Source organism: Dendrobium catenatum, unplaced genomic scaffold, assembly GCF_001605985.2.
Source record: "Dendrobium catenatum unplaced genomic scaffold, ASM160598v2 fragScaff_scaffold_1122, whole genome shotgun sequence".
Classification (NCBI taxonomy): Eukaryota; Viridiplantae; Streptophyta; class Magnoliopsida; order Asparagales; family Orchidaceae; genus Dendrobium; species Dendrobium catenatum.
This window is the reverse complement of record NW_021319584.1, coordinates 393,822-410,523: the sequence shown is the minus strand read 5'-3', so window position 1 is coordinate 410,523 and position 16,702 is coordinate 393,822. Positions and strand designations below refer to the sequence as shown.

The window sequence follows — 16,702 nt, the reverse complement described above, 5'->3', positions numbered from 1 at the left end:
AAAAATATTAAAAATAATAAAAAATTATCCAAAATGAAAATTTATTTAATCTGTAATCAGGGCTTTGCAACTTTCCTGAAAGCGTCTTTATGAATGATGGCATCTGTCCGCATGGCTGAGCTTCCAAACCTGTTAGGCAAAAAGTCGCGACGCACCAAATGGCATCCGGTGGGAGGACAAAATGGGGTAAAAACCCAATCATACTGTTTCTTTTCTTTAACTTTCTGGCGTATGTTTAACATTTTTTTTTATAATTTATGTTTTATGTTTTTACCTTTAAATTTTAAAATATATATATTTGATGAGTATTTTGCAATTTTTTTTTTTATTTTGGGAACAAAATAATTTTTTAGAGTTTTATTATTTTTAAAATGCGAAACTTAAAAAATCTTCATGATTATATTTTCTAGAATAATTTAATATTTCTTTTTGTGACTCATCATCATAGTATTATTAAGCATATTTTCTATAACTAGTGCAAGCAGTAGGAAGAGAATTCTAGGACTTGGAACCTTTAACCTTTTCACTCTTCTAGAATAGGGATAGGTAATTGGTGGTATCCTCATCCTTGGGCCATTTAGATAATGTTGAAAAGAGTCTTATGCTTCATTTTAGACAATTTTTTTCTGTTTTTTAAAATAATTTTTTAATATAAAAGTTTTTAATTCAAAAAAAAAATATACTAAAAAAAATTCTTTAAAAAATAATAAGAAAACTATAACAAATAAATCCTTATAAAAAGACAGGAGTTTATAGACATCAGGTTTTAATCAAAAAAATTTATAGTTTTTAATCCTTCAGAGATCATATGAATAAAATTTTCTTCTCAAATGTATTTTTATATATGAAGAAAATTTTCCTTCTTCTCAAATATATGTTTATGGTAGATTGATGAACTACTCTAAAGATTGAATCTTTGAGGTGTCTAAAAAGGAATGCACATGTGTAATTTCTTCATATTGCTCTTTTTTTATTCATATGATTTTTCATTGATCTTTGTCCATAGAATCTTGTATTTCATGTTATTGAACTTTTTTACTTGGAGTTTCATTCTTTTTTACTATGTGAATATGTGTATAATGATATATTAATTTGATTGATTATGGATTCATGATATTGTGTTCACAACCACTACATGGGGAGAACTTATTTTGTGCGGACATCGAACGCAGTTTACCGCCTGAAGACCAACAAGAATATGCCACGTCAGCAGTACCGTGCCGAGTACCACGTGGTACCGAGCAGTACCGAGCCGGGTACCGAGCATGGGGTGACGTGGCGCATTCTGGTTGGTCTCTTGATGACGTTCGACGTTCGCACATAATGTAGAAATTCTAGATGGATGGCTTATGTGACATGGATGGTTTATTATTTGATAAATGTTATGCATGTATCTCTAGGCATGAATTCGATGGTTTACACAAAGTAGCACAACACATGAATTTTCATATCATGCTTGTAGTGATCTTGCAATGTTGCCTACATGTGATGCATGATACATAACACTTAGAGAGTTCCTATGGAAATGGCATACATGCAATTTATTAACAAAATATAAATTTGCCAAAAGGCCCCCTAAATAATCTCTTGGTCTAATCTTTCGCAAGTATAATCCATGAAATCACACATGCAGTCATGCACCCTATTAGAAATAGAGAACCATATAAACTGCATTACGATTCTATCTGCAACCTTACTGAGAGCAACAAAGGATTGAATTATTTAACAAAACAGAGATGAGATCTGATTACCTACACAAAAATAATGCCGTTCTCTTTTATAGTATCAAGGACAATGCCAAGTTTGCCTTCAATTCTCTCGTTTTTCTTTGGTTCGAATGCCATAGCAAATACATCGGCTTCCTTAGATCTTTCAGCAATCAATTGCCCAATTGTTCTGCAAGCGTCGTAATCAGTGAGGGACGGCAATGTGTTCCTGAGATCCTTTGCATTTGTGCTTGCGACAGAGACCACCTTGCTTGTGCCCCTGTGCATTACTTTGGCATGTATAAATCTTTTGGAGAAGAAGACATTCAGGAGGAATGGCCGCATGTACATGTCAGTTCTTTGCCTCCATGATTTTCTATTAGGTTTCTTTGCAGCCTCACCTCGAGATCTGCGTGTCCAAGCAGCTTGAACAACACCAATCTGTAGCTATTGGCAATGTTATATCATATGGAAATAGCATGGTCATTGAGGAAAATAAAGACAGAAAAGGTAAATTTTTTATCAATTGAATAGATGCTCTATTAGCTTCCTAATTATTCTTAACATTCTAAACAATTCCGGAGCTTTGGATTAGGGCATTTCCAACTGAACGTCAAACGATCGTTTGCAGTCACCGCGAGCTCCAACAGAATGCCAGATTCAGTAGCATTTTGCGCGAGATGAATAGTGCGACACCTTTTTTTCGCCATTTCTTTCTTTCAGTTGGACTTGATGTTATGAAATGAAGTTCGATTGTAGATGAATTACTATAGTTTAAAGTATTACTATATTTTGAAGTGTAAAATAAATTTTTTGGTTGTAGATGATCTTAGCATCCTATGGGTGATGATAATCAACCAACTAGCAAACTTGTAACTGGTATAATTTACATATTACTATCAACTCACGTGTTTGTCTTATATTTGAACGAAGGTTTCTTACCAGAAAAAGTAAAGAGTAAGTTGTATCAGTAATTATTAGATATAGAACATACCTTTCTTTCATCCAACTATTATAAAAATTTTTAAGTAAACCAGACGAACTAAACTAACAGACGAGAAGAGATGCATCAAATTAGTAGCAGATTTGAATTCAAAGAAGTAAATATAGCATATGGAACAAATCACATTTTTTTGCAGCTCAATAATCAAAGCTTTTAGAAAGAAACTAAATTATACCAAGACAGTTAAACTAATTTTTAAATAACAAACTAAAATCCATCAGTAAAAATAAATGAAAATCTTTGTGTTTATTCCAAACAGACTTGCCGCATTAAACATTGACATCAATGCAGTTTATTTATTTATTTATTTTCATTACTTGGTATATGATTTATGTATTCAAGAACATGTTCGTGATTATTGTTGAGATATTTTATATTTTATTTCCTAAACCTAGGTTGATTACTAAGGTTTGGTATAAACTACTGATTCGGTTCACATTAATTTCCACTACGGTTTATTCTAATTTGGAGGCATAAATTGTTGAAGGTTCAGTTGGAATTCCATTCCTGATGGTGGAATTACTGGATTATTGTGGAATAGTTGGCGAGCATGTTTTCTTTTATGGTGTTTAGGCAGTGGAATTTGGAATCATAGGTGGCTGCTCTTAATACTTAAATGGTTAGTATATAAGCATGAATTTTGAATTAAGGGCTACTTAGCTTTATATGTTCTACAAAGAAAGAAAGGTGGCTTTTTGTTGCTGTATATGGCTTATGCGAAGCTTTGGGTGAAGGAATCATAGAGTTATTTGAGATATTTGGTTTGACATTTCTGTGGATTAATTCGTACGAGTTTGACGTAACAGGTTCCAGGAGATTTTGCTTCCTGCAGGTGGGTTATAATTTGTGTATGGTAATTTGATCATATGTGATTTGTGGTAGTAATGTTCCGGGGAAATACGAGATTTTGTGTATGAATTACGGAATGCCACCGGCTGACGGTGTTATTTACAAGTAAATTGGAAATTCCTTTAGAAAATAATTTAAACAACGCTTGCGATTTGATCCTATGCACCTTATCTATCGACTAGATTTTGAAGAACATATAAATAGTTAGTTTGATATATATAATTGACAATTTTGACTTAGATTAAGTTTCTATTTTCAGTTTTAATCTTGTGAATAATTGGATGTGCAATTTTTGAAAGTGCAGTATAATTAAAATTATTTAATTTCCGGGAAAATTATCTACTTGTATTGAAGTGAACTTGATTTTTCTTATTTTGGCATTTTGTTCATCGTTCTACTTCATCTATTTTATTTGAGATTGATATGCCTTGGTATCCAAAAACAGCCAATGAACCAATACAAATTCAACAAACAGCAGGTTTTTTTTTAAACAAGAAAATATGCAAAAGCAAGATACAATAGTCCTCTTTCAAGAGGAGTACCGTCTCTCCGAAACCCTACACGCCACTAGGATCCCTCACAAAAATAGTAGACAGCAAATACTTACAAAATTCCATATACAAAACAGAACATAAATCCTACTACTTATAACAAATAATAAATAACAAATTCCAAAATAGCCCTCCCCCAATTCTCTCTCAAATCACCCCCTAAATCTGTCCTCTCCAATTAGAAAACATCTCATAATTAATCCCCTCCAAATCAGCCCCCAAATCAACCCCCTAAATCTGCCCTTAATTAGGAAACATCCCTTAATTAATCCCCTCCAAATCAGCACCAAATATGCCCTCTTCAATTAAAAAATATTTCCTAATTAATCTCCTTTAAATTAGCCCCCAAATAAGCTCTCTTCAATTAGAAAAAATCTTTTAATTAAAACCTTTTGATTAAGAACTTTCCTAAACAGCTTCATCTTGATTAGGAAACTTCCTAATTCTCTCTCAATCAAATCGGTCAGTCCATCAGTAATACCCTCCCAAAGTGTCACATTGTCCTCAAAGTGGAACAAAGAAAACTGTTGTTGAAGCACTGGACTGAAAAATTGACTGTCATTAGGTCGACTAATCCCCGTCTCCAACATCTCCCTAATCAATCTCTAGATCTCATCCTTTTGGAGTTGGGGAGAATGGCGGTGAAAAACAATAATATGTGAAACTCATTCCTTCAAAATGATAGATACTCAAGTTACCGCGAAGGAGACAACCTCTGAACTGGCTTTAACACCTCTCGATATTGTTGTAGGAGTGGTTGAACCATGTCTGGTATCTTCTCCCTATATTCTTCCCTGGTATGAACCATGATTTTCAAATAAGCCATTGCTTTGGATAAGATGTGGTCTCCCTTAATTATCACTTTTTTTCCCTCCACCTGAATCTCCATGGTCAATGCCTTCCAGTTCAAATTGGCCTCCCCCAAAGTTTGTAGTCATTTCATTCCCAAAATCAAATCAGTACTTTACAACTCTAATGAAAGGAAATCCTCCCTAATGTGAATCCCTTGCAACTCTACCTCCAAATCCTGACATTTTCCTCTGCTCTATGATGCACCGACACTTCTCCTCACTTCTCCTCAAAGAGGCGTGCAGCGTCTGATACGACACGCATCCGACACTCCTCCGACACGTGTCGGATACGTCAAAAATGTGTCTGATTAAAAAAAATTAAATACAAATTGGACACGTATCTTAAATATTTTATTATTTTTTAAAATATATTTTATTGCATTTAAATTTTTACTTATTTAAAATATAAAACTAAATTTCTTTTTTCTTATCCACAAAACCAAATCAATCGCCCGCACTCAATACCTCATTCATCGAATATTCTCATTTTCATTTCTCTTTGGCGGGTTACGACTTTGATTTCACAATAATGTTCGATGTCATCTCAACATCGACATATGACGTCGTTACAACATCAACATTTCAAAGCAATCTTCATATTAAAGTTTGATACTGTCTTGACATTGATGCTCAACGCTAGCAATTTCTACACCCACAACTTGACATCTCATCTTTGTCTGACATCTTCTCAACATAAACGATAAACACCCTCTTAACATTGACGCCTGCTATTTACTACATAACATTGATGTCTGACTGTCGACAGCATTGCCATCTCCTCTCTTAATGACTGATAAACGACATCAACACCCAACTCTCAACATCTTAATATTAATCATTTAAAGCACAAATTCTAATTAAATGACTTATTATTTTTAAATTATTTTTAATATAATGCTTACTTGATTTTTATACATTATTTTTTAAATATAAACTATAATATCGTGTTCAACTCGTGTCTGTGTCATAAATTTTCAATAATTGACGTGCCCTATGTCCGTGTCGTATCGTATATGTGTCGCCTCATAGCCTCTTCTCTTCTATATCTTTCTTGTGCTCATCATCACTCCAAATCCTCCCGTCTACCAATGTCAGCCCCAGTTTATCTACCACCTAGTTCAATATGAAATTATAGGTAGTCCCACTGTCCACCAGAATTATCACCGCCTCTCCTCCTATATATCCCCTCACTTTCCTAGTGTGATTTGGGATGAATCCCACCACGTTCAATGAAACTTCAACCACCTCCAAATGCACAGACCCCTCTTCCTCTTCTTCCTTGCTCGTTGCCTCTGCCTCGTCCACCTCCTCATCACACACAATGAGAACCTGCAAGGTGCGATTTTTACACTTATGCCTTGGTGTAAAGTTCTTGTCGCATCTGAAACATAGCCCCTTAGCTCTCTTGTCTTGCAATTCAGTATCAGTCAGCCTCTTGAAATCCTCTCCCGGACTAACTCCTGAGCTTCCCTCCTTTGGAATCTCCCTTTTAACTAGTATAGTCTGCATCCTAGGTGCCAAGAAGTGGTCTCGTGAAGTAAAAACCTCCTCCATTGACCCCTTTATTACTCTTTTGTAGTAATTTCTTGTTTTCAATCATTTGAGTCAACTCCATCACCTCTCCCAAGTCACGAGGCCTTGCTACTCGCACTGCTGCCCTCAACTCTGGTTTGAGGCCTTTCATGAAATTGCTTTCCAACATTGTCTTTGACAACCCCCCTGCTCGTCCAGCTAGAAGTTCAATTTTTTCCCGATACTCCATCACAGTGTCGACCTCTGTCAATGCAAATAATTGCTCATAAATAATTCCCACCCTGCTGAGCTCGAAAGCGCTCCAAAAAACACTCCTTAAACTCCTCCCATGAACGCATTGGGTACGTTGTTTCTCTCCAGTAGTATAATCATAGTGCCTTCCATTCAAGACAGAGCAACGGCCATCAGTCTCTCATCTTTTGTCAACTCATTCACTACAAAGTATATCTTCACCCTATATATCCACCCATGCACTTCTTCCCCTTCAAATACAAGCATTTTTAGCTTCCTAAGCTTTTGATCTCCCCTACCCCAATGTCCCCTTACACCCCCATGCCTCCCATGAAGTAAGCATGGGGGGCTCTCCACAGTTCCCTCTCCTCTCTTCTCCACTCATATTTCCTCCTTCCTCCAAATTCAACCCACATGTTCTCTTCTTTGATCTTTCCATTCCCTTATACCTGCATATTCCCTACCCATCCCCCTTCTCGGTAATGGCTCCGAATGGGGTATTTTCTCCTCCCCTCCTAAAGTTTTCTCTCTCCATCCTCCCTCAGCATGTCATCTTCCTGATCCCTCTTTGCTTATGGTGTGAGTATTTTAGTATGAAGCTCCAACATCCGCTTCATTATCTCCTCCATATTCTCAAACCTTCCTACCAATGTTGAAATACATTCATTCACATCCGTTCTTAGTTTCCCTACTACCCCTCTCCAACTTTTCTTCCAACACCTCAACTCTTTTTCCAGCCATCGGTACCCGGATTAAGATTTTTACAATAAAAACAACTTTGACGTGAATCTAGCCTACAAACAGCAAAAATTAGCGGACAGAAAGGAAAATCTCAGCAGAAATCATCAACAAAAAATGAGATTTCGGTCTAAGAAAGTGCTCTGATACCAATTTGATAGGACATGAGCACAAAAATCAATGAACAAACAGTAAAATTCAACAATGCCCATATATTTTTGTTGAAAAGAAAAGAAATACAAACAAGCAAGATACAATGGTCCTCTTTCGAGAGAATGACCTTCTCTCCCAAATCCTAGACGCCACTAGGATCCCTCACAAAAATAGTAAACAACAAACACCTATAAAATTATGAATACAAAATATAACACAAATGTGGGCTCCGAAAATTCGGCCTCGGCCTCCACTCGCTTTTCTTATTCGGCGAGGGAGTTTTAACGAACTAAGTTCCGAGGTAAATTTTGGAAGGCAGATGAGTTTGTAAATAAGACACTACCCAGAGATTTCGCCCTCATTTTGCGAGGACTTTATGATCTGAGTTCTGGTTTCCTATAGGCGCAAGCCCCTATAGTTAATTACCCCTCCCGATCACGAGAGAGAACTTTCGATTAAGGCTAGTCGTCAATCAGATACGTATAAAATACGTGTTATCTGGCATATAGTAGCAGCAATGGATTTGAGATTGGAAAGATTGGATATTGGTAGAATTTGGATTTGAGTTTGTGAATTTAGGAAGTTTGGATATTTGGAAGATTTGATATTTAAAATAGAAATTTTTACCATCTAGCACTTAAAGCGGATGGTGGGGGAATGGATAATAGACCCGATCAAGATCCCATGGTTCCGTCGTCCCGGGCCATCATGGTCCCTGGTCTACTTAGTCAGAGGAGGTAGTCGACCCAACCTGACGGAAGGATCCTTGTCGGCAGCCATGGGTTGCTTCGTCCAAGGGAACCTTGTAGACCTGCACAACAACATTATAAGACTATTCTCCTACTGCTCAAACCAGTTCGGACATCATAATAAATTGCAGTCAAAATAAAACTCCGCAGAACCAAAACGAACCGGACGAAATCTGCCAGAAACTAATCAAATCGTGCAGAATAATCACGTCTACAACATACCAAAAGTTACGCGGTGAAATCTTTGCCAGTACCAAACCGGGTACGAAAATCACTTACAAAAACACAAATCTGAGTACCATTTTGCAAAATCTCAAAATCTCTGAAAACAGAAGTAGGGTTCGGAATCCTTACAGCGAGACAAACAAAATATCCAACAGCAACGAACGACGAAAATCACTCCGCGGGCCCCGAAATCGGACTTCTTCCTTTGCTTTTCCGCCCTTTCTCTCTCCTCAAAATATCTGATTTATAAAAATGTTTTCTCTCTCCTCAAAACGAGCTCATTTTCTTATATCATTAGTGGGATCGGCCCGGCCGATCGTCACATCGTCCCGGGACGATCAGACCAAAATTGATCGTCCTGGACGACTCCCAGAACTATTCTCAGGACGATATTTTCTACAGTGCAGATCGGCCTGGACGATCTCCAATCGGCCCGGACGATCCTGGGAAAAATATCACTTTTCCCAGCAGCTACAGCAACAGCAAAGGAACGAGGTCTCACAACAACCCCCCTGCTCGTCCTGATAGAAGTTCAATTTTTGCCCGATACTCCATCATAGTGTCGACCTCTATCAATGCAAATAATTGCTCATAGATAATTCCCACCATGCTGAACTCGAAAGCGCTCCAACAAACACTCCTTAAACTCCTCCCATGAACGCATTGGGTACCTTGTTTCTCTCCAGTAGTATGATGATAGTGCCTTCCCTTCAAGACATAGAGCGGCGACCATCAGTCTCTCATCTTCTGTCAACCTGTTCACTCCAAAGTATCTCTCCACCCTATATATCCACCCCTGCACTTCTTCCCCTTCAAATGCAGGCATTTTTAGCTTCATAAGCTTTTGATCTCCCCTACCCCAATGTCCCCTTACACCCCCATGCCTCCCATGAAGTAAGCATGGGGGTCTCTCCACAGTTCCCTCTCCTCTCTTCTCCACTCATATTTCCTCCTTCCTCCAAATTCAACCCACATGTTCTCTTCTTTCCATTCTCGTATACCTACATATTCCCTACCCATCCCCCTTCTCGTTAGTGGCTCCAAATGGGGTATTTTCTTCTCCCCTCCTAAAGTTTTCCCTCTTTATCTTCTCTCAGCATGTCATCTTCATGATCCCTCTTTGCTTCCGGTGTGAGTATTTTAGTATGAAGCTCTAACATCCGCTTCATTATCTCCTCCATATTCTCAAACCTTCCTATCAATGTTGAAATACATTCATTCACATCTTCTCTTAGTTTCCATACTTCCCCCTCCTATTTTTCTTCCAACACCTCAACTCTTTTTCCAGCCATCGATACCCGTATCAAGATTTTTACAACAAAAACAACTTTGACGCGAATCTAGCCTCCAAACAGCAAAAATCTGCGGACGGAAAGGAAAATCTCAGCATAAATGAGCAACAAAAAATGAGATTTCAGTCTAAGAAAGTGTTATGATACCAATTTGATAGGACATGAGCACAAAAATCAATTAAAAAACAATAAAATTCAGCAATGCCCATATATTTTTGTTGAAAAGAAAAGAAATACAAACAAGCAAGATACAATGGTCCTCTTTCAAGAGAATGACCTTCTCTCCCAAATCCTAGACATCACTAGGATCCCTCACAAAAATAGTAGACAACAAACACTCATAAAATTATGAATACAAAACATAACAGAAACCCTACTACTTATAGCAAAAGATAAACAACAAATTCCAAAAAAGCCCTCTCCCAATTCCCTCTCAAATCAGCCCCTAAATCTTCCCTCTCCAATTAGGAAACATTTCCTAATTGCTCCCCTCCAAATCAACCCCCAAATATGCCCTTAACTAGGAAATCTCTCCTAATTAATCCCCTCCAAATCAGTCCCCAAATATGATTTCTTCAATTAGAAAATATTTCATGATTGATCCTCTCCAAATGCTCCCAAATATGCTCTCTTCAACTATAAAATATATCCTAATTAATTTTCTTTAATTAAGAACCTTCCTAAACAGCTCCCTCTTAATTAGGAAACTTCCTAATTCCCTCTCAATCAAATTGACCAATCCATCAAAGATCTAGTTGTTAAAGCTATAGATTTTAATTAAAAAGTGATACGTTGGAAATCAAAATTGTAGAAATTAATTCATTGTGCTCATTGATTTATATGATTCTGATTTATTATAGAAATTCTCAAAGTATTTTGATCATTTCATTATTAATTGTTTTTAAACTCTAACACTGCTGGGTTACATCAAAAGAAAATAAGTTGTCGAATAACTTAGTGGGTAGTGATAGATATTTTTTAATTTTCATTTGCACTAGGAAACCCTAACCATGAATCATGTTGCATTATATTTAGAAAGTGAATCATTTTGTCAAAGCACTCAATTTCAATCTTTACACTTGTTGCATCTAAAGCTTCGTTTGGGACGTCTTTCTTATTGCTTCTTAAAGCAGTAAGAAACCCGTCTCAAACGAAGCCTAAGGCTAATAATATGACAATTAACAAAGATATTAAGGAGAAATCAAGTGCATCCACATTTGAGTTTAAGAACTATACTGAGGCATGTTATAAGTATCATAAACTAATAATTATGTTATAAAATGTCCATGTAGGAGCTTGCATATGAAAGTGGAGGAAGTTAATATGATTAATGATTCTGGTGATGTTCATGAGTTTAATAAATAGTGATTATAAGAACGCCTCAACTTATAATTCTTACAAAATCATGCAATGCATCTAGCAACTTCTAAAGTTGAAGTTGATTGGAAGAAAAATATAATGTTTTAAACCTATTTTAAACACAAGAAAAAGTTCTATAATCTTATAATTGATAATGAGAGTTGTATTAATGTTGCATATAAGTCTTCTCTAGACTATATGAATTTGAAGTCTAAATCACATCCACAGACATATAAATAACATGGGTACATAAAATGGTCATTTTTCTATCACAAAGATGTGTACTTTTGACTCAATCGACTAATCACACTTTATGAAGCAAAACATTTCAAAATGTTTTGCATGTTCATGTCAAACACATATACGTCTCTGACATATCCCGACCCACATCTAAAGCACTCAAAATTGTGTTGTAGGCATTTTACATCAAAATCACGGTCTAACATGCCTGATACAAGGAGGGCACATACAGAAGACCATCCTGATTACCCACAGTCACCTTCACAAACTTCTTGCGTCGCCTTGACTATCGACTTCAAATCATCTTCTCTACCTCATAGGGATGATCAATTTGACAATCAGTTATAGCCTCCATGACTTTCCTAAGTTGCCTCATCCACCATCTCAAGGTTGTTCCACATTCGCCTCAAGGAAGAGACCATCCTTAGTAGTAACTCCAACCTTTCAGTATTGCCTTGCATGCCTACTTAAGTGTGTCGCCTTCACCTCCAAAAGGAGGAGACCATCCTAATTGCCAAAAGTTACCGCCACAACCATGCTACGTCAACTACTTGTGGTTTTCAAGAAGGAGAAGAATCACCCTAGCTGCCTATAGTCACCCCGAAAGCCTTCTTACACCGACTCACCCACTAACTTTAGGTTGTCATCTCTACTTCTAGAAATATCATTCTAACACATCCATAACTTTGCTTGAGCAACTTTACTAGTCACCTTCACCCCTGCAAAGGAATGCCATCTCAATCATCCTCAGTGCTCGCCATAACAGCAAGCACCACAACAGTCTTGCACAAACTCATCATCGCTTCTAAATCATGGCATCCCTATTCCAGAAGGATGGTTATCCTATCTATCCACAATCACCTTCATAGCCTTCTTGTGTCACCATGCCAGCCTCCTTTTAAGTCATGCTAACTCTATCTCAGGGGGAGATACAATTCAACCAACTTCAGGAGCCTCCAAGACCACCATGCACTACCTTGATCACTACCACAAGTTCATGTTGCCCTTGCCTCCTAGAGGAAGATCATTCCAAACATTCTCAATAGCCACCATGACTTTCAAAATCGACCTTCGCCTTCATGTTGTGTCGCTACATCTCCAAGTGGAGGACCATCTCCAATATCCTCAGTGTTACCCCTACCTTTCAGTGTTGTTGTGTCGCCTCACCTGTAGCCTTAAGGTTGTGTCATCTTCAACTCTAGAAAGAAGACCATCCTAACTTTCAACAATCACATCTATGACTTTTTTTGTGTTGCCTCATTAGAGCCTTCAAATGAAGTCAATTGTACCTCAAGAAGAGTAATCATCTTGATTGTTAATACCTCCATGAACATCTTAAGTCACCATGTCACAAGCTTTAGGTTATGTCATCAACATCTCTAAATGGAGAACCATCTTGACCACCCGCAATCACATCCACAGCTCTCCTACATCACCTCGCCCAACACTTTCAAGTTGTGCTTCTCTAGCTGTAAGGGAGGCCTAATTTGAGCATCATCAATGGCATCCACAACCTTCTTGTGCCATTTTGATCGCAGCCTTACCCTTCAAGAGAAAACTACCTTGACCAACCTTAGTGGTCACCCCGACATTTCAACATCATCTCATACATCGCCGTAATGTCAAGTCCTCTTCATCTCTGAGAAGATGACTAATGTGATTACCTCCATCTACATGACCAATTTTCTTACCTCGTCGGCACTAGGGATACTTACACTACCTTATTTTCACCTAGTCTATATTGACATATTCTCCAAGTTCAATGAATGGTGCCTTCTCTAAGTTCAATAAAGAACACATTTTATAATTTATATCTACTACCCATGGAAGCTATTTCGCCTAGATTAGGCAATGTGAATTTTCAATTTCTAGGTTTTCCATACAAAAAGTAATTTGTCCCCAATCCACTTTGTTTACTTTCTAATTTTATGTGAGGACCAAATAGTGAAACCCAAAGATGGGCTAGGGGTATCTCTTGCCCCCTTTAGAATTGAGAAAAATCATGTGTAGTTATGTATAATATTAAAATTCTCCTACAATTATATATGTTATAAGTCCCCCCCCCAACCTTTCAGCATTGCAATTTTCAATCAATCTTAACTTTCATGTTGCGTCGCTATCACCTCGAAGGCGAGGATCATCTAAACAATCCTCAGTAGTTGCCCCTATCTTTCACTCTTTCAATCTTGCCTATAGCCTCAAGGTCGCATCATCTTCATCTCTAGAAAGAGGATTATCCTGACTTTCAACATACAACTCAAAAATATTTTTTTGTATTGCCATATTGCAACCTTCAAACAATGTCATCTTTATCTCAAGAACAATAGCTATCATGACTATCAATAGCCAACTCCAAGGCCATATTGTGTCGCCTCGTCACAAGCTTTATGTTATGTCATCAACATCTCTAATATGGACAACCATTCTGATTACCCACAATCACATCCTGCATTGCCTCACCCATTGCCTTCAAGTCTTTCCATCTACACTCCAAGTGAGGGTTGATCCACTTATCTTCAATAGCTTCCACAATCTTCTCACACCATTTTATCGATGCCTTCCCCTCCAGTAGAAAATTGCTCCAACCATACTCAGTGATCATCATGAACTTTTAGTATCATATCTATGTCAACCCAATTTCAAGTTATCTTCAACTTTGAGAAGATACTAACGTGATTAACTCCCATCTATCTTGTCGATTTTCTTCCCTCATCACCACCAGGGATACTTGCAATAGCTTACTTTCACCTACTCTAAATTGACACCTTCTCCAAGTTCAGTGAAAGAAACCCTTTGTAATTTATATATACTCTAGTGTAAGTTGTTTCACCTAAACTAGGCATGGTAATTTTTCCCTTTTTAGATTTTTCATGTAAAAAATAATAACTCTCCAACCCACAATCACATCTACAATCCTCCTACATAACCTCACCTGCCTCCTTCAAGTCTTGTCAATTCCAACTCCAAGGGAGGATTGATCCAACCATCCTCAATGGCCTCTATGACCTTCTTGTGCCACTTTAAGTATTGTCTTCCCCTCTAGTACAAATTTATCTTAGCCATACTCAGTGATCACCCCGATCTTTCTGCATCATCTCGTATGTCACCCCAATATAAAGTCATCCTCACCTCTAAGAAGATGGCTAACGTGGTTACCTCCATCTATTTTGTTAATTTCTTACATTTTTATCATCGGGTAGATTTGCCCTGGATTTCTTTCAGCTACTATATATTGATACCTTCTCCAAATTTAGTGAAGTAACCCATTTATAATTTATATCTACTACTAGAGCAAGTTGTTTCATTTGGACTACGCACAATGATTTTTCCCTTTTTAGGTTTACTAGGTAAAATTAATAACTCTCCATCCCAAAATCATGTCCATGACCCTCCCGCATCACCTTCAAGTCCTATCATCTCCACCTCCAAGGTAGGATTGATACAACTATCTTCAATGGTCTACAAAAACTTCTTGGGCCACTTTAATCGATAACTTCCCTTCTATTAGAAAATTGTCTCAACCATACTCATTGATTACTCTGACCTTTTAGCATCACCTCGTAAATCACCCTAATGTCAATTGATCTTCACCTCTGAGAATAAAACAAACTTGATTACATCCATCTATCTTGTTGATTTTCTTACCTCTTCTTCATTGGGGATACTTGAAATGGCTTGCTATCCCCTGATCTATATTGACACCTTCTCCAAGTTCAATAAAGGAAGCCCTTCATAATTTATATCTAATACTAGTGCAAGTTGTTTCACCTAAACTAGGCAAGTTAATTTTTTCCTTTTCAAGTTTTTCATGTAAAAAATAATAACCCTCCAACCCACTTTATTTACTCACTAATTGTAAGCATAGACCAATAGTGGAATTAGGAAGAGGCTGGATGTGTCTGTTGCCCATTCTAGATTTGAGAAAAGCCTTATCTATTTATGCACAATATTTAAATTCTCTTGCAACTATATATATTATAAAAATTTAGCCCTACATTTCGGGTAAGACATTTCCCTCCCATTCACTTGAAATCCTAATACCTTCCCTAGCATGGGCGGTCATTTGAGAATAAGGAAATTAAATTTTATCTCTATCAACACCACTTCGAGCATTAAACGTCTATAAATTCATGGCAATGCATGAAATTCCAAATTTCATTTCATTTCTTAACTTTCATCTATATAGCCACCTATAAAAGATTTGGGAAGAACAAGCGACAAAATCCCACTAAACCAGATTTACCACAATAAAAAGTTCGTTCTAGGTCTTTTAAATACACGTTTATTTCTAATTCAAAATACCTGAAACCAATACAATAGAGACCACATGAATGTCATCGTTACTGCCAAACGATTACTAAAGACAGACAAGAACGACAAATAGATATATAAAATTCAATCCTCAAACTCGCTTCTTCGAGGCCCTTCGCTCATCTGCAATCCTTCAATTCCCTGGTCCTAATTAGCCCTTTGAAACCGCAGATAACATCGAGACAGCAAATATCAAATATAAGGAAGCAATCAACGGAGTTCGAGTGGAGAATAAAGAAGATGAGCAAACCTGACGGTTGTCAGTATGAGGAAATGAAATTCCAGCGAGACTGTTTACGCTGATCGAAATGTCGGAAATAGAAGAAGCCCACGAAATAGATGACGGTTTGGAGGCGGGCTTCAAGCTGGAGATCAGCACGAGCGGCGAAGAAGAACGGCTGGGCTTGGAGGTGTGCGAACAAGAAACAGATAGCAAGATTGCCGCCATCTGAGAAGGATATTTCTCTCCCTATTTGCCTCTGATATCCACCTTCCGAGTGGCGACGCGGATGAAACTTTGCGCCATGGCTTAGAAACCCGCTTTTACATATTTTTAGCAGCCCCCCAAAAATTTTTTTTTTTGTTAGTTAGTTGTCATGTTATTGCCATATTTCAACTATATTTTATAGTTAGAACGATAATTAAATCATCATTGAATAATCTCAATAATCCACAAAATATAATTGAATTTTATTTGATCATTTTAAAAAAATGATTGATCTATTCAATGAGTTTTTATAATATATTCATTACACGATTCAACTATATGTGAATAGCTTCAGTACATTATAACCTTATTCAGATTTTTTTGAAACTCATTCAAACTGTTAATCGGCCATAATTTGACATTTTTATCAATTAAGTTAATTTATCATTGAAGAAAGGTTGAAGAATGTTTGATCAAGAATATA

The 16,702-nt window shown here is 37.1% G+C and overlaps 1 protein-coding gene across 1 annotated transcript; it reads right to left on the bottom strand.

Annotated features, from left to right (window-relative positions):
• Positions 1-1,514: 1,514 nt before the first annotated feature.
• On the bottom strand, positions 1,515-16,309 carry LOC110105398 (50S ribosomal protein L18). The gene is made up of 2 exons (XM_020834880.2): positions 16,042-16,309; positions 1,515-2,147 (listed from the first exon to the last, which is right to left on the bottom strand). The coding sequence occupies exons 1-2, from the start codon at positions 16,237-16,239 to the stop codon at positions 1,752-1,754; spliced, it is 594 nt and encodes a 197-aa protein (XP_020690539.1). The 5' UTR covers positions 16,240-16,309; the 3' UTR covers positions 1,515-1,751.
• Positions 16,310-16,702: the final 393 nt, after the last annotated feature.

Excerpts from the sequence above, each read along its gene's own strand:
- LOC110105398 (XM_020834880.2), bottom strand. The coding sequence starts at position 16,239 with ATGGCGGCAATCTTGCTATCTGTTTCTTGTTCGCACACCTCCAAGCCC. Across the intron at positions 2,148-16,041 it reads CTCATACTGACAACCGTCAG|ATTGGTGTTGTTCAAGCTGC; the intron begins GTTTGCTCATCT and ends CAATAGCTACAG.